Source organism: Hemibagrus wyckioides, linkage group LG01 (genome assembly GCF_019097595.1).
Source record: "Hemibagrus wyckioides isolate EC202008001 linkage group LG01, SWU_Hwy_1.0, whole genome shotgun sequence".
NCBI classification, from domain to species: Eukaryota; Metazoa; Chordata; class Actinopteri; order Siluriformes; family Bagridae; genus Hemibagrus; species Hemibagrus wyckioides.
In genome coordinates, this window is record NC_080710.1 from 15,455,753 (window position 1) to 15,478,599 (window position 22,847).

Consider the following 22,847-nt stretch of genomic DNA (forward strand, 5'->3'; position numbering starts at 1 on the left):
GATATAAAAAGTTTTAGTCACCTTTTTAATGCTGTAAAGCACTTTGGTTCAATTTAGGTTGTTGTAAGGTGCTATACAAATAAATGTTGAAATGTTGAAATAAATGTGTACTTCTGGGGGGATAAACTAGGTTTTAAAGGCTGTGTGCTTCACAACAATAATAACAATAACACACGGAAAACACACAAAAATATTTTTTATTATGTCAGAAAAATTACAAAACATTTGGCCAAAATTCACAATGATAAAGTAAATCTCTAACAGAAGCATGTTGCCTAGCAACAAACTTGTGTCCCATATAGCAAGTATTCCAGATGCACATCAACCATAACCCTGACCCTGAGCAGCTGTCATTGAAGATGAATGTCATTTAAAGGTCATTCCTTAATGTTGAGTAAAAAACCTTTCCTAACATAATAAATATATAAAATTTCAAAGTGACTAACTTTTTATTCCCTTTTTTTTCTTACTCTTTGCTTGACAGCTAAAGAAATTGAGATTGTGCCATGCACAAATAAGCAAAACAGAATATGTGGCTGTGAGGCAGGATACTACAAACTTTGAGAATGGCCCTGTCTCACTTCCTGTTACTTCTGAAATCACATGAAAACAAATTAAAGTTCAAAACGCAGCACACAGATGCAGTTAAACCAAAACTGGGAATGGGGTATTTGACTTTTATAATCTAAGCATGACCTCATGAATAATATTCCAGAATTTACATACATTTCATACAGCATACTTTCAAAGCTCTTGGGTATAATGCTGATTTAGTTTTGCTTTACTAACAGAATAACTAAAGCAGTAGCTGAAAGAGACAGCAAGTTCTTACTGCAGAAGAAAAATTGTGCCTTGTAGCCTAAAATAACACGTCCTGTATAAACTATATCAATCATAAACAAAATATAAATTTTTAATTTTAATGCAAAAGTAACAATAAGGTAGTTTAAAATACTGATTTTATTCATGGTTTTAAACTCAACAGCAAAGAAATGAAGTGTTTCCAGAGCTACATTAATGTGCCCACTCAGAACACCACCACGTACTCTCTAACACCCTGAAATCTTTTGTTTGCCCTACAAGACTCTACAAGACCTGTAGACTGCAAGATCCATTATAAATCCAGAGGACACCTGAAAGACATTTTTAAACTAAGTAGAACAGTAATGAAAAGCAATACAAACATATAAAATGCAATGTATATGGTACTATAAACAAATCATACATCAAAACGCCCATATAGAGTTAGTGTGGTTCTGTAATATACAGAGCTGCTTAGATGAGAATACTGAAATAAATTAAACCAGGCAAATACCTTTTTTTCACTGCAATACCAGATTTACACTATTGAAAACACTTTCACAAACATTTTGCTAAAGATTTTGTATCTACATCAATACAGTTACTCAACTTAGCAGCTCTGCAATTCAACCCTAATGCTAATTAAAGACAAAAAGCGTTACGCACCACTGCTATAATAGTTTGCACTCAATTTCATAACTGCTGTGCATCCATACTTGATTTAATTATATGATGATGATGTGGCATACTTGTCCTCTATGCTTTCTGCACAAGCAGTCAAATTCATATCCTTCAGTGTGTTCACACATTCCTGAAGGAGTTGACATGGCAGGACACTTTTCCCTCCTCTAGTGCCACTCTCAACCCAAACCATCAGCATCTGATACTGGGCATCAGCAAATGCCCGGTGATCTCTTTCTGCTCTGTCGATGTCCTGCTCAGAGACGTTTAGGCGCCGCACCAGTTCCTTAAAGCGGCTGACTGGGACAATGTATAGCACAAAGTAAATAAACTCGGGAGCTACAAAGAGGAAAAAAGGAATTAGAAACAGAGGCAAGGTTAAAGGTACAAAAATGTTAACTATTTTAATCAGACAAGTGCAGACAAGTAATAACCAATAACACACAAAAACACATGCATACTTTTGATCTCTCTGGGAATACAATCAGGTAGCACAGTCTCTGGTTGACTGCTGGATAACAGTTTTTCAACATCTTTGCCTTGTATGCAATTATGTGTTTCATTCTGTGGAAAAAGGTAAAAAAACAGATCATACCCATCAATATCACAATAGGAAACAGTAGAACCTCACATATTACAAGTGTGTACACTACAATACCTTTCCCACTTGGTTCTCTGGGTCACATGCCTTGTGTGATTGACTGTACAGAGTTTGAATCCTCTTGCAGTATTTGACTCCGAAATACACAATTATAAAGCACACCAAACCAATTACCACAGACAGACACACCAGAAATGCTGTCTGTAAATGAAGACCTAGAAGTAAAATCATGGACATATTAGTGACATTTTAGTTTTAAAAGAAGTGAAGCATATAATTATGAAAAGGATTCTGCAATAATAAGTCACAAGTCATCTCAGGGGAGATACAGCTTTATCATCAATTCAAATAATGACTCAGCAGGTAAGGTACTAAGCACGTTTTGTGACAGCTTGAATTTTCTTGGGAAGTTCCCTGACTATTCATTTTTGTCTGTCTGAAATATGAATTGCCTTTAAGTTTCTGAGTCATGCTTGCTTTGAAATGAGGGACACAATAAATTGAAACATTTCCAATGTATATTGCTGAGATAACAATATGACTTTATACTACATTTTTGTGTACAATTGAAAGTAAGATTAGAATTTCACTAATACACACACACACATATATATATATATATATATATATATATATATATATATATATATATATATATATGTATATATACACATATATATATATATATATATATATATATATATATATATATATATATCAGACCTGGTATCAGAGGTGGTGTTGGGGTTGTTAGGTCAGTTGATTGGCACATCTCAGGACACTTAGAACTGCAGCTGGAAAAAAAGCACCAAATATTTTTTAGAACTACCATTCACATTATACATCATTATAATATATTTCATCTTTTCTACAAATCCTTAGACCAGAAATATAGAACATTTGTATAAATCTCATTTCCCAGTGATTTCACATTTCACTGTTCCCATATTGTTGTTATTCAAAACACCCATAAAAGAAGTAGTGGCCCAATTTAATGAGGTCACGTGTCTCACAGACACATATAGAATAAGAACATATAGAACATCCATTCAGGGTTCTCTCTAAACACCCAAAACATATAATTAGACTAGAACACCAGTGTTGGTCTTTTGGAACTGAAATAAAAAGAAATTACATGCTTTTTGTTTGTTTGTTTTTTGTCATTTTTTTATTGATTCCATATGCTTTTGGCAGTATTTCTACATTATTCCATAGTCAAATCAGATGCCCTGCAGTACAATAATAATGATACTTACTTTGTACATGGTGCACAGATTCCTTTCGCTACACGGTAATGGTTATGTTTACAGTCACACTCAGTGTTCCTCTCTTTTTCACCTGATTAAAACACGGGAATATCATTTTGAATGATAACAAAATAAAATGCAGCCATCAAATATTATACACTTAAATAAAGGTGTGTGTCTGAGAGGGTATATGTTATATATGCCGCAGCTTAGACTTGGGTCTTAAATAAAGAAAGAGCGAGGGGGGGGGAGGGAGAGGGAGGGAGAGAGAGAGAGAGAGAGAGCGTGCATGTGCACGTGACAAGAGAAGGTCTTACATGGCCTGGTCTCCCTTTCACCCTTTCCGCACTTTCGACAGGGATCACATGACATGGTAATTTCATTTACTACATTTTTGTAGTATCCTGCCTCACAGCCACATATTCTATTGTGCTTATTTGTGCATGGCTCAATCTCAATTTCTTTAGCTGTCAAGAAAAGAGTAAGAAAAATAAAAGGGAATAAAAAGTTCATCACTTTTTTTAAAAAAGAAAAAACAGCTGAACAAATATAGCGATAATGATATGGACAAAAATATAATTACAAAGTGCATCGCATGGTTCACGGCACGTGAAGCAGTTCATGTAATGGTTCATGTGGTCCTGATATGTTCCAGGGCTGCAAATCACACAGTTTGATCTCTTGCCCTCTCCTACGCATTTCTGCTTTAGTTTAAATCCTGTAAAGAGAGAAATAGACGGTGTAAAAATGAGTAAAAAAAAAAAAAAAAAAAAAAAAAAAGGTATAATCATAGTGAAAAATTAAACCCGAGAAAAATTTTCAGAAAATATCAGATGTAACGTCATTAATAAACTCAAGTGTTGTGATGTGTATCATGTATTATGAAAGTATATTCAATGTTTGCAGCATATATATATATATTGAGAGAGAGAGAGAGAGAGAGAGAGAGAGAGAGAGAGAGAGAGAGAGAGAGAGAGAGATGAACCTGTCCTACTGACAGAAGACAGCGAAGACATCCTAACACTGCGGCCTGGGGGCTTGTGTTACCTGGATGACATTTATCGCAGCAGAAACCAGTATGCTGGTATTCGTTCTCTTGACATGTCACTGTATTGTTAAAGATGTTCTGCACTTCAGTGGCATCACATTGCCTTAAAACAGCCTGGTGTAAACAAAACAAGGGACAGGTTAGGTACCCTGCACGTTGCATAAATGAAGGAAAACTCAATATGTTTTCGGTGATCTCTAAACGATACAATGTGAATGCATTATTCTTTTTTACTGGTATCAGTTTAAAGCAGTTCCCTACCAGCAGAAAGAGGATGCATGGCACACCAATCCTTTTCCACTTCACTGGGTGGTGCCTGCTTTCCATTTTGGCATTAGTATTTAGTTTTACTCTAAGCTGAAGAAAATAAAAGGGAAACATAAATAAAACACATAAAACTCCTTAAACAAATCAAACAAATAAAACTCCTTCTCAAATGGTTAAATCTGAACCCTTGATTTGACTTAAAACTGTTTTATTTGCATATGTAAATTGCATTAGTGACAAACTCTGATCAAAGTCGAGGTAACTTCCTTTTTTCTCATGAAGGCCTGTCAGAGTTTCGAGGAAGCGGGACATTACAGTAGATGTACGTATTTTTTTTCTCTCTTTTTTTTTTTTTTAAAGAAAAGCTGATTTAATCAACTGTCACAAACCCGCTAGTATTTTCTTGTGGCTTGACGTTAAAATCTAAGTAGCAAATAATATAAAATGTCCTCTGTTTTTTCCACTTTTTTTTACTTTCTATATCACTCCGCCGCCCACAAGCAGCGATACTGATCTAAAAGTTTCCGTGACTGTGGCTGAGTCGAACTTACGGAACACAGAAGAGTTCATCTTGCTCTCAGACGGATCCCACAACACACAAAGCTCTGCCGAGGTCATGAGTCTTGAAGAGTGGCAATGAGTGTTAAATAAAAAAAAAAAGTACGGAGAATAATCGAGGTAAGCTCGAGCTAGTCCATTTCTTCTTCGAGAAAAAGGAAGGCAGGCTTTACCGAGAAACCGTCACGTGCACTCTCTCTCTCTCTCTCTCTCTCTCTCTCTCTCAATCTTGGGCTTCCACTGTCAGCCAATGAGCGCAAATGAAACCTGAGCCACTTCATACTGCGGAATTATGTCTTAACTCTGGAATTATATCCTCGAGTGTTTTGGAGAACTGTGCTACTACACACTGATATATATATATGTTTTTTTAAAAACCTTTCAGTTGTCTTTTCTCTAGAGAGCACAATTCAGAATAACTAAAAAATAAAAATATTGCACCAAATTTCTCTATACTCCTCCGTGTGTTTCAGACGTCTTCAGTTACATCCAGTTACAACTTGACTCATCAGCCAGAACATTAAAACCCCTGAGAGGTGAAGTGTATAACTTTGATTATCTTGTTGCCATGACAACTGCTTCAGGCTGGGGATACAGCAGGTCTTGTGGGACGAATCTGGTATTCAGTAGTTAGTACCAAAAGTGGTCCGAGGAAGGAAAACCGGTAAACTGGGTGCACCGTGCTCATTTATATGTGTGTGGGGAGATAAGGTCAGTAAATCTGGTCCGATCCAAAAGAAGAGCTTCTGTAGCACAAGTTGCTGACTAAGTTAATGCTAACTAAGATGGAAAGATGTCAGAACACACAGTATCACAGCTTGCTGTGTATGCGGCTATGTAGCAGCAGACCCATCAGAGAGTCCATGCTGGCCCCTGTCCACTCCACAAGTGAGCATCAGAATTGGACCACTGAGCAATTTAAGAAGGTGGTTCGGACTCATGAATCATGGTTTCTTTTAGAACATGTGGACAGCAGGGTGCATGTGCATTGCTTACTTTGAGAAGAGATGGCACCAGGATGCACTGGGAGAACAAACCAAGCTGTAGGAAGCAGTGTCTTGCTCTGAGGAATGTTCTGCTGAGAAAGCTTGGGTCCTGGAATATACACTATATTGCCAAAAGTATTCGCTCACCCATCCAAATAATCAGAATCAGGTGTTCCAATCACTTCCATGGCCACAGGTGTATAAAATCAAGCACCTAGGCATGCAGACTGTTTTTACAAACATTTGTGAAAGAATGGGTCGCTCTCAGGAGCTCAGTGAATTCCAGCGTGGAACTGTGATAGGATGCCACCTGTGCAACAAATCCAGTCGTGAAATTTCCTCGCTCCTAAATATTCCACAGTCAACTGTCAGCTGTATTATAAGAACGTGGAAGTGTTTGGGAACGACAGCAACACAACCACGAAGTGGTAGGCCACGTAAACTGACGGAGCGGGGTCAGCGGATGCTGAGGTGCATAGTGCGAAGAGGTCGCCGACTTTCTGCAGAGTCAGTCGCTACAGACCTCCAAACTTCATGTGGCCTTCAGATTAGCTCAAGAACAGTGCGCAGAGAGCTTCATGGAATGGGTTTCCATGGCCGAACAGCTGCATCCAAGCCATACATCACCAAGTGCAATGCAAAGCGTCGGATGCAGTGGTGTAAAGCACGCCGCCACTGGACTCTAGAGCAGTGGAGATGCGTTCTCTGGAGTGACAAATCGCGCTTCTCCATCTGGCAATCTGATGGACGAGTCTGGGTTTGGCGGTTGCCAGGAGAACGGTACTTGTCTGACTGCATTGTGCCAAGTGTAAAGTTTGGTGGAGGGGGGATTATGGTGTGGGGTTGTTTTTCAGGAGCTCAGCTTGGCCCCTTAGTTCCAGTGAAAGGAACTCTGAATGCTTCAGCATACCAAGACATTTTGGACAATTCCATGCTCCCAACTTTGTGGGAACAGTTTGGAGCTGGCCCCTTCCTCTTCTAACATGACTGTGCACCAGTGCACAAAGCAAGGTCCGTAAAGACATGGATGACAGAGTCTGGTGTGGATGAACTTGACTGGCCTGCACAGAGTCCTGACCTCAACCCGATAGAACACCTTTGGGATGAATTAGAGCAGAGACTGAGAGCCAGGCCTTCTCGTCCAACATCAGTGTGTGACCTCACAAATGCGCTTCTGGAAGAATGGTCAAAAATTCCCATAAACACACTCCTAAACCTTGTGGACAGCCTTCCCAGAAGAGTTGAAGCTGTTATAGCTGCAAAGGGTGGACCGACGTCATATTGAACCCTATGGATTAGGAATGGGATGTCACTTAAGTTCATATGCAAGTCAAGGCAGGTGAGCGAATACTTTTGGCAATATAGTGTATGTAGATGTTACTTTGAAACTTACTATCTACTTAAATGTTGTTGCAGACCCAGTACAGCGCTTTATGGCATAGGTATTCTATAATATAATGTAATGTCAGTGACCTCTTTTAGCAGGATAATGCCTCTCACACTGCAAAAAATCTTCAGGAATGGTTTGAGGAACATAACAAGTCTATATTGTGGTTGGACATGGGTTAGACACCTGACCGTGTCAATCAGATTGAGATGTGGGGAATTTGGAGGCCAAACTATATATAAAACTGTTTTGTTAGGTTTCTTTCGGTTTTGATTGATTACTCAATATCCAGTATGTGGAAGAAGCTTTTGTATTCATTGTTTTTTGTGTTTGATTTGTTCTAGTCTTTTTTAATTGTTTTGTTTTTCCAACTTGGGGAATAAGAACAGATTACATGGTAGCAGTTAAAGTGCAGAAATTAAAGGGAGTGCCAGAAGGTACCGCAGGCATCGGGGACACACTGGAATATAAAGTGCCCTGCACTTTGTGTCCACTCCTCCATTAACAAACCTGGGTGAATGTGGGACATGTGTATCTGATATAGGACCACATATGAATGTGGCTCAGATCTGGTTGAAAAAGATTTGATTTTCCTGAAAAAAAGTCAGATATGTGTCACATTAAGGTGTGTCATTTTCAATGTGGTATGCATGTGCATAAATAATAATGGTTTGGTCAAATATTTGCATAATGTTCATGCATGATGATGTTAGTATGCAATTTGCAATATGCTAAACTAATAATAACCACTATTTTGTTTCTTTTCATGATTCTATTAATGCTGTTTTGCAGCTGTTTTAAAGCTGTGAGCTCATGTGAGTGTAGGTCTATGATGAAACAACTTCCTGAACAAAAAAGGTCACATCCTGACACATTTTTTTTCCACTTCCTCTGTGTGCTTGGTGCAAGTAAGAGAATTAGAAAGAAAAAAGTGATCAGTGCAGTTTGACTATACAGAATTCAATCATTACTGGAGTAGGCGGATTTGTCTATACTGTACAGACATTTTAAATTTTGGTTGATGATAAGTTGTTCAAAATATTTGTTATTTTATGTTTTATCCTTTTAAAAATTAAACAAGTTTTTTAGTCACCTCAGAGCTCCATGATCCCCAGTCTGATCCTGAGTTCAGTTTGTATGGTGCTGTGTACCCCACCCCCTTCGATCCTCCAGCACTGCTCGACTGGTCTCACCATCTCTCAGGATACAAGGAAGGCATTCATCACGGCTTTTCTCTGTGCCAATACCTAGGTGGTGGAATTAACTTTCCCTAGATGTCTAGGCAGCTGAGCCAGTCTTCAAATATCATTAAAAAGACCTAAAAAGACTTCTTCCTCAAATACTAACCCAACAGGGTGTAGACTGATGGTATTCCTAGTCTGTGTCCTAATGAACCAGTATCAGTGTATTCAAAAGGTATTTTATCTACAATTATTTTCAATTATTGATAACTTTATATGTGCTGTTATAGGACAGTGTATGTACTGTGATGTTCAAAAACCAAAAATGTAAATCTTAAAGTTCAAAACAGTTGAAGATGCCTGGAGGTGAACAACTTTCACACTGCATAATTGAGCCTACACCCCATCACTTCCACCGCCTCCAGCCAAACCTCCTTCCAAAGGCCCATTGTCTATTAACACTGTACTGTAAACATGTACAGATGGTGAAGGAATATTACACATAACATTCTAAAATAATCAACATAGAAAAAAAAACTTGACCTAGTTTAATGCACCGAATCATGACTAGGCAACTGTGTGTGGGGGAGGAGTTTTCACATTTTGGTGAAGACCAAATGTGTCCCCACAAATATAGGAATATGATAGTTTTTCCACCATCAACAAACCTGTGGGACATGTGGGACCTGTGGGTGAATGTGGGACATGTGTATCTGATATAGGACCACATATGAATGTGGCTTTAGATCTGGTTGAAAAAGATTTGATTTTTGTGTCCAGACAGTCCTGAAAAAATTCAGATATGTGTCACATTGAGGCAGAAAATCAGAGATGTGTCACTTCAATGTGGTATGCATGTGCAGTCTTTGTTTAGTCTAATGAATTCTTTGTTGAATTGTCATTCTTTCATTTATTCATTCTTCTACAGAAATTACTTGGTCTATCTTGGTCAGGATTGCGATGAAACAAGAGCCTATCCTAGGAACAGTGGACAAGAGGTGAGAATACACCCTGGAGAAAACACCAGTCTTTTGCAGAGTGCCATATACACACATGGTGACACACTCATTCACACCTCGGGGCCAGGGGCTAGAAATGTACATACAGATATACAGGTTTTTTAGGAAACTCATAGGAATCCAAGGCAGAAAAAATTACAACACCCAGTAACCCAAGCTCAGGATGAAAGCATAGAGACCCTGGAGCAGTGATCCAGCAATGCACAGCTATAATGCACAAAAACTGCCATGTCAAACAATTGTTTGTTCATTCTAAAAAGCAAATATTGGGATTCTAATGAAAATAAATAATGTTATCACATAGCATCATAGTGCACTGAGAAATGAGAAATGAAATGCACTGAATTCCATATCTTTTTTGAGCAATGACAAATATATACTAACTTTACACATATACTAAATGTAAAATTTAACTTATAAATACAAGTTGCTTGGTTTAATGGAACAATTACAGCATCATGACATACATATACAGTAATAAAGCTCCTCCAGCTGTTTAGTAATAAAGTAGTCAATGCAGTACCTTAGGATGAGAGTAAAATATGAGTAAGATACGAACAAGCAGGACCTCAGAAGCTTCTGAACATGAAGTTACAAGAAGCTGCCTATTACTACTTGTCATAAATATCAAGACATAACTTATATATAAACCCTTATGCTACATTAAAAGACCACCAAAGCGATTCTGCACTCTCGCAGGCGCCTTTAACATGCTTTCCTCCTTCATTCTTTCACTCTTCGCATTAATATTTTTACCTATGATTCCAAAACAATCACCCACTTATATTCTCTCTCTCTCTCTCTCTCTCTCTCTCTCTCTCTTTCTCTCTCTCATACACATGTGTATGTATAACTTTGATTGTCTTATTTTTGGCCTTGTGCAGACACTTGGCTGGTCCCCAAACTGGTTTTGTTTTGTTTCTTCTGTATTCTTTTCTTCACTTTTCTTTTCTTTCTGGTTATTTTATTTTGTTTTGTTTTTATAAAAACTGCAACAGAAAAAAATCCTCACATGGTCTGCAAGAGAAACGTGTGTGTTTATGACAGAGAGTGAGAGAAATTTTGAAAGCTGATTCAGAGCAGCTTTGGTACAGATATGATCTAATTTGTCACAGGGACCGTAATCGTGCAGGGAGGGGGTCGTTTCTCACTTTGTGGTGTGAATTCTGTGAACACAGAAACCTCAAAGAGCTGAGACTATGTTCTGTTCTTAGTGAGAAAAGTAGAGAAGAGTGAATCAAAAATTTCACATCATGTGACAGGCTGCCACAGGGCTAACCTGAATGGACCAGACAATTTACAGTATGTAGTAAGTCATGACCCACACAAAATTACTTACACAAGGGTTTTGGCCTATTTCATAGTGAGTGATATGTGTGTGTGTGTGTGTGTGTGTGTGTGTGTGTGTGTGTGAAAGAGAGAGAGAGAGAGAGACAGAGAGAGAGAGACAGAGAATATAAGGGGGTGATACTGTAATACTTACTTACATACTTACAAAGGATTTTGGCCTATTTCATAGTATGAGATAGAAAAAGATTGTGTGTGTGTGTGTGAGTGTGTGTGTGAGCAAGAGAGAGAGAGAGAGAGAGAGAGAGAGAGAACTTATAAGAGAGAGACTGAGACAGAGAATATCAGGGGGTGATTGTTTTGGAATCAAAGGTAAAAATGTTAATGGAAAGAGTGAAGGAGGAAAGCAGGTTAAAGGCGCCTGCGAGAGTGCAGAGTGCTTTGGTGGTCTCTTAACATAGCATAAGGGTTTATATATGAGTCATGTCTTGACATTTAATAGGCAGCTTCTTGTAACTTCATGTTCAGAAGCTTCTGGGGGTCCTACTTGCTCATATCTCACTCATCTTATACTCTCTTCGTAAGGTACTGCATTGACTACTTTATTACTGAACAGCTAGAGGAGCTTTATTACTGTATATGTATGTCATGATGCTGTAATTGTTCCATTAAACCAAGCAACTTGTATTTATAAGTTAAATTTAGTAGTAAATTGGTAGTATAGTAGTAAGTATAATGTGTGTTTTAGAGTATTGGGCTTCTAGAACAGATTCTTTGATATGTTTCCTCTCTTCTTATGTATTTGCGTTTTTGGGGTAAAACAGTTTTAGACAAGCTCAAATGCTTAAATTCAAGCCTCTTTGTGCTTTGTTCATCAGTTCTGAAAGTTCTCATACGATTTTAAACCAACTTTAGTAAAGATTTATATGAACTGAAGTAGTAAATATGGACGATATTTTTTATTTGTGTTACATCTTCACAGAAAATATACATAAATATACCCTACCTATGATTTTCATTCAACCAGATGTTGATCTTTTGGTGTGGTTTCCTTCTTTTGACACACTTCTTCTGTCATGGCCATCCACTGGAGTGTGACACTACTAAAGCATACATATATAAAAAAGATGATACAAAATGCTGCAAGAAATGTGCACCAGGTAAAACACCATTACAGTTTTCATGTGAAATGGTTAGACTTTTTTAGTAAATTATTTTTATTATTACTATTATATCCAATTAATTCACCAGTATGTAAACAGTCTCATTGTTAATAATGTAAAAGTGTTAATTTAGCTTTCACATATGGGAATATTAAGCTGTTTTAATGCTGTCTGTCTGTGTGTAAAAGTCAAGCTATGCACAGTGTAGGTAATTTCATGGTATATAATAAAGAGGTTGATTAGCTATTATTGTAATGAGGATGATCAGATATTAATATATTTAATAAGGAAATGATCTATGTAGTCTGTAATGCCCCCTGATGTTTGTAACGTTTTTACTCGACTTCTGGCAATGTCGTAAAGTAAAAAGTAATGTTGATTTACATTTTTAAAATGCAAATAGTATGAACAATAGTTAGAGACGTAAAAGAGACATAAAAACACAGACGTCTTAATAATAAAGATTGAATTTACAGGTGGTGATAATAGAGACATTTTAATATATGGGCCAATTATTGATAGATTATCATTACTATTATATATTAGGTAAATGACAGAGACATTACATTCAGTGTGTAATGAGTCATTTTGAATGTCACCTTAAAAGTCCGTTGTCGATGACACATGGCGTTCTTGAAAATGATGACATGTTCTGCTAACTGTAACTGCCATACTTGATACTGATACATACGGTTTATTGAGACATCATTACTAATATGTCACACAAGTAGACCACATTCTGCGGCTGTCTGACATAACCTGTTACTATCAACTGAATGATGACATATACTTCATCACAAACTTTGACTGTATGTGTAGGTGAACGTATGGAGAAGGGATGTACGAAAGATTCTGAGACCGTGTGTAAACCATGTAGTTTTGACTTCTACATGGATGAATTCAGTAGAGAAATGGAATGCAAAAGATGCACTCAATGCACCAAAGAACGTAAGTCTTTAGAAGATTTATCATGCTTGATTAGGTGTGTGTGTGTGTAGTGCCCTGTGATGCCTCACACCCAGTGTCCCCAGGGTAGGCTTCAGATCCACTCTGATCCTGTACAGGATAAAGCAGTTACAGCAGATTAATGGGTCAATGGATTATTGGTATACTATGTCAGCAATAGAGCAAAAGTCTTAGCAGTTCCCTGAAATATCAACTTAATCATATGAAGAGTCTGAAATGTTACAATTTAATGCTGAAATGACAGGAATAAGAGGAGAGGGATTTCCCCCATTTCAGCCTGGTGGGTTTCTTCTAGTAGTAATGGGGGGGCTCAGGCTCAAACTGAAATCATTGAGTCATATAGGCATGAAGCTTATTGGCTAAAACGTCAAATGAACTCTTTAAGCTAACAGTTTTTGAATAACATCCTAACTGAACCTGAACCAAAATAGATGGGCTTGTCAGTTTAATATGATTCAAATCATAACATGTGACATTAACCAGGATTTTCACAAAGATAATTATAGATATATGTATATTTTATAGAAAAGTATCAATGGTTTGAAAAGCTTTAGCTATCACAGATGATCGTTTCTATAGGTATTGCTAGATCTTGATATGCTCTCTGTTTAAGAAATAAGTATACATGAAAGTTCTAAAAGTTCACACTTCTGGACAAGTCTATAAATTATTCCTCACAAGCATCAAGGTGACATGCTAGTTTTCTGTCCATTCAGCCTGATGTCACCTGATGAACATCATCTAGATACTTTTTAGATCATCTAAATAGTGTTTTTAATTCAGCCTGAGCTCTGTATGTTTTGGCATTCAGCTTTTCAGAAATATTATTAATCTGCTTTAAGCTAAATGTTTTTTGTTTTTTGTTTTTTTTGAAAAAAAAAAAAACAACAGCTTTGAAACAACAGCTAGTTATAGAACCATGGACCTTTCTAGGTCTTTAGATTTATAGCCTACTTGAATGATGTTTAGAATAAGGTCAGTTAGTAATGCAGCTATGTGTGTGTTGTGTGTTGCTTTGACTGTAGACATGGTGTATAACGTGACGTGCTCTAAGAGTGTTGATGCAGTGTGTGGCTGCGAGAGTGGATATCAATGCAGCGATAAGTCCTGTACAAACTGTGAGAAAATCCCAACACTGCCACCGACAACAAGAACAACAACGACAACAATAAAAACAACAACAACAGCAGCAGCAACAATGAAATCAGCAGTAATCTCAACTCCCAAAAACTCTGGGCAACCATTACCATTCTCCCAAGGTAAGCACATTACATATAATGGCTTTTAGTTTACAACAAAATGTCCATAGCAATCTTCTTCTCATATATACCTGTATATACACAAATAGAAGTTTACAATGTTGACTTATCCTTTCTCTCTTTCTCTCTTTTCTCCCACTTACTGTTGTTCGATCTCTCACAGATACTGTGTGGATCACTCTGAGTCTGTGTTGTGTGTGCATTCTGCTTACCTGTTTCATTCTCATCAGCAGAACCACACCTGCATATGGATGGATCATGTTGGCTACAGCTGGTCAGTAACACTCACCTTTAATTCAAATGATTTACAATATTTAGAACCTTCAATTATAAGCAAAGATAAGTTCTTTTTCTTAGTTGTCTAGTTGTCTCTCTGCATTATTTTAGCAACTGTCTGATTACTTTCTAGGTTGTTTTTGGCGGTCCGAGAAAACTTCCAACGAATCCAGTCAGTGCACAGTGGATGAGGAAGTGCCAATGCCAGTCCAGGAAGTGTGTGGACATAAAGAATGGCAAGAAGAGGTCTAAGGGTGACAGAGGGAAGCGGCGAGGACAAGGCAGGAAAAGGCACATAAGAGTGTGGATTGACTATTCACTGTAACAAAGTCTTAAGAAATAGTTCGTGTAGGGAGGAGAAAGAGACACACTCATCCTGCTGCAAACTAATGGGATGCTGAGGAAGAAGGGAAAGAAAATTCCACTGTATTGAACATTTAAACTAATTAATGGTCCAATGAATCAGGGTCTCATATATAATAATAATAATAATAATAATAATAATAATAAATCATTTAATATCACATTTAAAAAAAAAAGGAGGCACAGAGTTTGATCTCTTTGTGAAGGCAATGTGTGTACATTGTGCCCTGCATTGGACTGGAGTACTATCTAAGGTGTAGTCTTACCTCATGCCCAGTATTCCCACAATAGATTCTGGATTTATGGAGATCGAAGAGGAACAGTTGATTTTTTTCATAGTTGTTGAAAAAGTTCATAGTTGTTGCATTGAGTTGTTTGTGCTAATAGATTGATTTTTTTATGTTTTAATTGTATTTACAAACATGAGAACCTCTGATTTTTTTTCCTTATTTTGGAAAGCTTACTGTCTACATTTTTAGTAATTTTAGGATTATTATTGTTTGTACAGATAGTTGTTTTTACTAGATCTATTTGTGATTGATAGAAGTTGGCTGAAACAAAGGAAGTTTAATTGAAGGTAAATTAAACACCCTTCTAATAATAATAATAATAATAAGAAGAAGAAGAAGAAGACTTCCACATATGTATCTATGGCAGCCCACAGAAAACTTTGAACACTTTTGATCGAATTTGACACAGTAATTTTGTTGTACACCACTCTAGCACTCTAATTTCTCCAAGGAGGTAAAGATTGAAATAAGTTTGTAGTAATAACTCTGCAACCCAGCATCATTTCAATTCCTCTCTCCTCTGATTCTTTGGGTTATGCCAATTTCAGGCTTCTTCTTCAAGTTTATGCAAAGACGTTTTTAGTGAAGTCCCCAAAACAGAAATTAATGGCATATTTTGGCAATGGTGAGATGTATTATGGCCACAGGTTGCACGTGAAAGACCAGGACCCAAGGGACTCCTAGAAGAATTGTATAAAGTCGCCTCTAGGGGGTGCTATAATTCACAAATTGATTTTTTTTAATGACCAACAGGAAGTTGGTCAATTTGATTTTAACTGTTGTTGTTGTTGTTGTTTTTACTTATTCGCCTTCATATTTGTATAATCAACACAGAATTTATTCAAAGCAAAGCGAGATCCACCTGAACAAAAATGTTTGATATGCAGGGTGGGCCGCTTGTATTTGAGTGCAAAGTCACTAAACGAGAAGTGAGGACATTACACACAAACACTTGTACTGATAGTAAACATAGTGCACATCCTTTACAATATGGCCTAAATTTAACAATGAAATAAACTTCGAGTTAATTTGGAGGGCTACTGAAAACAGTTTACTAGAAGTCATTGTCAGTTGTTCTAGAATGTTATCTTTTGTTTAAAAAACAAACAAACAAACCCTGTAATGCTGTTATCCCTGAACCCTGCTAGCAAGCTGTGTAGAGATGTTGGTGTGTACTTTGCTATACTGTTCGATTCTGCGCCCCATAGAATATAGTAAGTTATCCATACTGTATACTGAGAATTCTGTTTGTGTTTTTGTTTGTATTGTCGTGGGGGGAAAATAGTTCACTTTTATAATTCAAAATGTGTATCTTGTATAAATGATGTAAACCTTTACTCAACTTTGCAACTTGAAAAATAACATCTTTCTTTAATTAAATAAAAAGGAAGTAAGAGTCTTTCTGAAGTCAGTTTTGTGGTGAATCTGTGAAGCCTATTTTCACAGTGTCTATTTGTGGGCCATGAGCAGATGTGCTTATAAAGTATAGGGTGACAGATATTGGTTTTGCATTTCATTATAAGTAAAAAGAAAAAGTTCCCAGGTTAAAAAATAGGAAGGGTATACAATTCTTTTCATTAATTTCATAAATTCATTAATTTATGTCACAATTGTCTTTCTTTAATATACACATTTACAGAGGTGCACAGAAAAAAAAAAAGATTTGCAATAACTTAGGCTACAAAACGTGCAAATACATGGTATTTTTTGAATGCAGTCACTAAACCTATATATTTCTAATAAGCTGAAACACATTTACTATATATGCATTGCATCAACATTTTTATACCAGGCCTTTAATTAATGGAGCTTTCCATTCATCTTCATTGATGAACAGTGTCCCACCGCACATGCTCACATACAGTACATACACAGCCGCCTTTCCACAGGATCCAGGCAAAGATATCCAGGTTAAAGTTTGATGGTATAGTCTTTTTGTTGTCGCAAAGGAGCTCAAAACTCAACCAGGAAGAAGGTTCATGTTTCAGACAAACCAAAACCCAGAGCCAAAGTTTATGGTGAGGCACTATAAACAAGAATCATACAGCAAACAAAAAGGGCTAAGGTTTATATCCATCACAATCCTTCTTCTTTTGACATGTGACACTCTTTCCCTTGCTCCTGAAAGGGGAAAGAGATATAACTGATGTCCCTGTTCCCTTCCTCCTTTGACAGCGGTACCGTAGGAGAGGGAGGGCCCTGCATTTCACTGTTGTTTAAAGGCTGCTTCCGGAGATCCTCTTCATCCTTGTCTCCTCCAGTCAGCCTAAATTGGTTCAGCAAACTGACAAACACTGTACCTGCACCGTATATGTGGAGAGGACCTGAAAGAGGCAGATTGTAGATATAGTAATGATCAACTGTCATCATTTGAAAAACAAAATGATTTGCATTGATTTTAGTTGACTGTGTAAACATTTAATATTCTCTCTAAATGTCCAAAATTATGTCCTTGAATCTGTAATTTGCTCCAAGCACATAGCAGCCTCTGCATTTTTGGCTTATATACCTTGTTAGATCTTTAATGTATACTGTATGGCTGATTAGTATGCCCTGGAAGATGCTGACTGTCCTGAATGTGTGTTTCTTTGTTTTTAACGCTAGAATGTATAACATAACCATAAACAATTAAAGGGATATTTGAACCAATACGGGATGTGTCGTATTGCTGATTTTTTTTTTTTTTTTTCAATTTACACACTAAATAATACACTGAAGACAATGTTGTTTGAGAACAAAAATGAATATGAGTTCTCCAGGTGATCAAAAAATATAAGGACATGTAACTGAGGGGTTTTTGTTAGTGTCCATGTGTGCCCTATTTGACTAATCGCTTAAAAGATTATTTAAAGTAATAGCTGTGAATGTCTAGTCTTGGGATGAAGCCTGGGTTTCACCTGTATTGTCTGTATTCGTTTTTAAAAAAGGATGCAACAGAGCTGTCTATTGGAGAAAAACAAGCCATTTTGAAACTGATAAAAGAGGGAAAATTAACCAGAGTCATTGCAGAAACATTGGGCATAACCAATACAATAATTTAAATGTCCGTAAAAAGAAAGAACAACCAGACATCAAACAGGTAGGTCAAGGAAAATGATAGTTGATGAGAGATATTGAAATGGCTGTGAAGAAAAAAAACCCAAAACAAGTCAACAACCTCCACAGGGCAGGGGTGAAGGTACCGCAATCCACTCTTTAAACAAGAGCAGAAATATAGAGACCAGCAAACCACTCATAAGTAAGAATTGAAAGGCCACATTGAAAGACCATTTAGACAGAAATTCAGAGATGAGACACAAAAGTTCTGGAACCAAGATTAACTTCTACCAAAATAATGCAAAGGCTGCTCAAGAATAGATCTGCTCATGATCCAAAATTTACAAACTTATCAGTCAAGCACAGTGGAGATGAATTCAGAGAATGAAGTTAGAAGTCTACTGAAATGTTCTATCTGCCAATATACAGAGAAATGCATCCAATCTAATTCAGAAAGACAATAACCCAAAACACACTGGCAACATGTGTAAATAAAAGCTGAATTTCTGAACTATCATGTCACATTCATCTTCTGATCTCAAACCCAAAGATCTTCAGTGCATATCAAAAAATGAAAACGATCAGTTGTTAGACATTAAGCATGGCTATAACTTTTCGGGCAAGCTAGATTTAGATGAGATTTAATAATAAACCATTTGTCTCAATTGCAAAAGATTTGAGATGGTGCAAATAACATACCTAGATTTCCAGAAGCTGGTAGAGTCTGCTCTCTGCTTTCTGGCTGAAGAGTTGGACAATCTGTCTTAGTAGTGCTAGGCGTGTCTGTGTGTGTCTCCTGGCAATGGAGCTGTTTATCTGGCTGGTTTATATCAGAAGATATAGCTCTACTGTCCTCCTGTAAACAATAATGGAAGAAACATGTAAATGAGCATTGACATATTGATGTGTCAGTTATAAATATTCATTAGTGGTGAATACTATATATATATATATATATATATATATATATATATATATATATATATATATATATATATATATATATATATATATATATATATATATATCCCCTTTTGTGTCCATAAAATAGGCTTTCAGCCATAGACATACCTTTTGATTTCGTACTGAGCACTGCTTTAAACCTGGTGGATGAAAGAGTAGCTATAATTCAGAAAATAATAATAATAATAATAATAATAATAATAATAATAATAATAATAATAATAATAATGGAACAATTGTCAAGGCAACAGATAAAAGTTTACCAGAAATACGTGTGTTTATGCATGTATGTACAGTATATGCAGATGAACTTACGTTTTTTTAAGCAGTCTATTTTTCTTCTTTTGTAGAAAAACAAAAAGAGCATGCCTAATACAAAAGCCAGAACTAAAACCAGAATGATAAATTGCATATTTGCTCCTGTTAAAAAGACAAAAGAGAGACAACTGTGTTACAATAAAACACCAGATGTGCCTTCAAAAATATATATCGTTCATTCAGATTCTCAATATTGCATGAAGCATATAACATCATTTCAATAGGTAGGTGTTGTTCTGGTAGGTAATAGGTAGTTTTGCTGTGGTGCAAAATTGGTTCTGACCCTGTGACATATTTTGTGGAACAGCAGTGGAAAATAATGTGCTAGTGGTCCATGTGGAAGGGTGCGAGGTGGTCTGCTTTGGGGCATAAGAGTTAGGCTGAGTGATGGTGTGGGAGGAGGTCTGTGCAGGTGGCTGAGAGGTGGTAGGCTCAGGTGGCTGCAGTTTACATCTTTTGCACTGTCCTGTGTACTCGTCCTTCTTCTCACAATAATACCCTTTCATACATTTGCAAACCACATCAGCCACCTTGCTGCATGGACTAACCACCTGTAAATGCAATTCTAACACATACCCACACACACACACATACACACACACACACACACACACACACATACATACACACACAAGGGGGTGGGGGGGTGGACAGAAAGAGAGTGAGAGAGATGAAGAGATGAAAGCAGATAGAAATATTAGTCTTTCCATATATTAACCTTAACATCTTAGGTATAGAGCATTGCTGTGTCTTACTGGATGTAGCTTTCTTATACATCTTGCCATTTTTTTCTCAACAGAATATATAGTTGAAAACAATACCTGATCTGCAGTCCATGAAGCAGTCAATGCAGCTGTCCTCTTTGTTGGTCTTGTTAATGAAGGTATTTTCAGGACATGTTTTGCAATTGTTACATGCCAACATAAACGTTCCTGGTAAAGAAGAGACAAGGTGCAAGAAGAAGAGATACAGAGGTTACTGGAAGTGGTGTGCAACCTCAGATGCATTGCTACACACATCACACAGGTGATCAGATCAGAGCTGCTTGGCTGAAATAGTGGTGAAGGAGTTAGAACTCTGCAGACCTGGTCTAAATGGTTTACATTTGCATGCATGTACATTACAAAGGTAATACAGATGATAACGAGAGTCACATAATATACACAGGAACTGTGTTGGCAAAGTCTGTTCGGTGTACGGGGGAGTGAGTGTGAGTGTGTGGCAGACAGGTTTGTGCTGACAGGAGAGAGACAAGAACAGCAAAACAGGACGTTAAGCGCACGCAGCGACAAACCAAACGGTGTTCTAGAGAAGGAAGTGGTTTTGATGATGTTTCAGGCCATACTATTTCCCATCAGAGAAGGAGATGGGGGGCAGGTATGCATCTCACGAAAACCACAAGATTACTGTGCTAATTCTACCTGGTGTATAGAAATTATGGAGCTCCAAGTCTAAAACTAGATTAAAATAATTTTTATCTAGAAAAGTTAAGCATGTGAGTTGTGAGCACTGTCATGCAATGTGAATCACACAGTGTGAGAAAAATTATGAGACAAAAGCAGTATGCACAATCAGGTGCTGCTCTCTCACCTGGAGGACACTCTGTGCAAGATTCTGCTTCTCTGCGGTATCGGGTTTCAGCCTTCTGTTCAGTGCAAGCAACAGAGAAATGCATGAGTGCAATATTAAAAAGTTATAAGTCATGCAACAACTTCTCTATATATATATATGTATGTATATATATATATATATATATATATATATATAGAGAGAGAGAGAGAGAGAGAGAGAGAGAGAGAGTTTTTCAACTTTCTATCAAAAGCATCCAGAAAATATTACATATTCTACTTTTCCAAGATTTTAAACTTAAACACTAATAAATCAACAAAATTACGCTTTTAAAAACTGCCTATTCAGTAGCTGGTAGCTTTAAGCCAGTCTAACATTCAGTATGTTATTGAAATAATAATGAGGAATTTACCAGAGGAAGACTGGAGGTCAGACCATTCATTAGAATGACTATGACAACATGTAGCACGTTCACTGACATCTACAATCATAAAGTGAGTATAAGCTCAAGATTATACAGCAGAATAAGGCATGAACATCATTCAGTATGTACAGACATAAGTAAACAGTAACAGTCCATTAGGCACTTTTACTACAAATATTAAATATATATTAAATAAATATTTAATCAGCTACTCAACTTTTTGAAACTTTTCATTCCTAAAGCCAATAAGCTCTGCCAATACAATAGAAAATGATCAATAAATAGTCTAAAGTCTAATGTTAATAGTAATAGTAGTCTAATAGTACAAAGACAAAACTATGACTGATTAAAAAGGTATAACTGTACCTGGCTGGACACACTTTATGAAGATAAACATTTTAATTCATCACATCATGAAATAAGTATTTCTGAGTCCCAGGAACAGAGCAGGATTGTTATGAAATAGATTCATATGAAGTTGGACAGAGTACTGGATGAACTAAGAGATATTTTCAACAAGCCAAACTGTTTCCTGATTTAAATGGTTTCTGACACAACCACAGTATTAGAGAACCTAGCATAGATGGAAATTAAGGCACTCCTGGCATGAGTGGAGACCAATGCTAAAATAAATAAGAGAATAAAAGAGTGAACAGATCCGTTACCTTGCACTCAGTGTTGTCCTGACCTCCTCCAGATATTGTTTTCACAGTTTTTTTTCACTTGTCTTTTTGTAAGTACTTGCCCTTCCCTTAGCTCATTGTTTCCTCCTCTGCTGCCTTCCTGTCACTCTCCTCCCTTTATTTCTAGTTGTCTTCAAGCTGTGAGCTCTAATCCAGTGACAGCACACAGACACACACTCTTACTTAAGAATATATAAATTACATCACTGCACGTACTAATTTGATGTTTCATATATATATATATATATATATATATATATATATATATATATATATATATATATATATATATATATATATATGATGATGTAGAAAGTATGTAAGCCTTGTAAGTATCATATGGTATATTTTACAGAGTAAGAAATATCATGCATATACACACACATAACGTATACAAGTAAAGCTTGTGCACACACAAAATCCTTTCAAAAACACCTGGTTCTATTGTACACGGTTCAAGCGTATATTACACAC

General features: G+C 36.8%; 3 protein-coding genes across 13 annotated transcripts; 1 reads left to right on the forward strand and 2 right to left on the reverse strand.

The window, feature by feature from the left end:
• Positions 1 to 180: 180 nt before the first annotated feature.
• tnfrsf1a (tumor necrosis factor receptor superfamily, member 1a) lies at positions 181 to 5,339 on the reverse strand. 2 transcript variants are annotated; one of them, XM_058396158.1, is made up of 10 exons: positions 5,197 to 5,339; positions 4,640 to 4,735; positions 4,378 to 4,492; positions 3,914 to 4,048; positions 3,648 to 3,797; positions 3,340 to 3,421; positions 2,807 to 2,877; positions 2,141 to 2,298; positions 1,944 to 2,046; positions 181 to 1,821 (listed from the first exon to the last, which is right to left on the reverse strand). In XM_058396158.1, exons 2-10 carry the CDS (start codon positions 4,703 to 4,705, stop codon positions 1,523 to 1,525), a joined length of 1,179 nt encoding a protein of 392 aa, XP_058252141.1. In that variant the 5' UTR covers positions 4,706 to 4,735; positions 5,197 to 5,339; the 3' UTR covers positions 181 to 1,522. The 2 variants fall into 2 exon arrangements, with proteins under 2 accessions (XP_058252141.1, XP_058252150.1); XM_058396167.1 differs by having other exon boundaries at positions 4,640 to 4,730; positions 5,197 to 5,336.
• cd27 (CD27 molecule) lies at positions 4,773 to 16,281 on the forward strand. Of its 8 annotated transcripts, XR_009205254.1 has the most exons (9): positions 4,781 to 4,967; positions 5,150 to 5,323; positions 5,677 to 5,739; positions 9,686 to 9,755; positions 12,091 to 12,223; positions 13,046 to 13,174; positions 14,218 to 14,451; positions 14,615 to 14,725; positions 14,861 to 16,281. XR_009205254.1 is itself a non-coding variant. In XM_058396237.1 (8 exons), exons 4-8 carry the CDS (start codon positions 12,091 to 12,093, stop codon positions 15,050 to 15,052), a joined length of 732 nt encoding a protein of 243 aa, XP_058252220.1. In that variant the 5' UTR covers positions 5,184 to 5,323; positions 5,677 to 5,739; positions 9,686 to 9,755; positions 12,046 to 12,090; the 3' UTR covers positions 15,053 to 16,281. The 8 variants fall into 8 exon arrangements, 6 of the variants coding, with proteins under 6 accessions (XP_058252220.1, XP_058252204.1, XP_058252238.1 ...); XR_009205255.1 differs by lacking the exon at positions 12,091 to 12,223 and having other exon boundaries at positions 4,773 to 4,967; XM_058396237.1 differs by lacking the exon at positions 4,781 to 4,967 and having other exon boundaries at positions 5,184 to 5,323; positions 12,046 to 12,223; positions 14,682 to 14,725.
• On the reverse strand, positions 16,175 to 22,496 carry si:dkey-260g12.1 (tumor necrosis factor receptor superfamily member 14). 3 transcript variants are annotated; one of them, XM_058396179.1, is made up of 10 exons: positions 22,057 to 22,349; positions 21,908 to 21,942; positions 21,679 to 21,747; positions 21,288 to 21,342; positions 20,519 to 20,629; positions 19,981 to 20,262; positions 19,695 to 19,799; positions 19,488 to 19,519; positions 19,116 to 19,272; positions 16,175 to 17,704 (listed from the first exon to the last, which is right to left on the reverse strand). In XM_058396179.1, the coding sequence occupies exons 1-10, from the start codon at positions 22,085 to 22,087 to the stop codon at positions 17,457 to 17,459; spliced, it is 1,125 nt and encodes a 374-aa protein (XP_058252162.1). In that variant the 5' UTR covers positions 22,088 to 22,349; the 3' UTR covers positions 16,175 to 17,456. The 3 variants fall into 3 exon arrangements, with proteins under 3 accessions (XP_058252162.1, XP_058252170.1, XP_058252178.1); XM_058396187.1 differs by lacking the exons at positions 21,908 to 21,942; positions 22,057 to 22,349 and adding an exon at positions 22,356 to 22,496; XM_058396195.1 differs by lacking the exon at positions 21,908 to 21,942.
• Between the last annotated feature and the right edge of the window lie 351 nt (positions 22,497 to 22,847).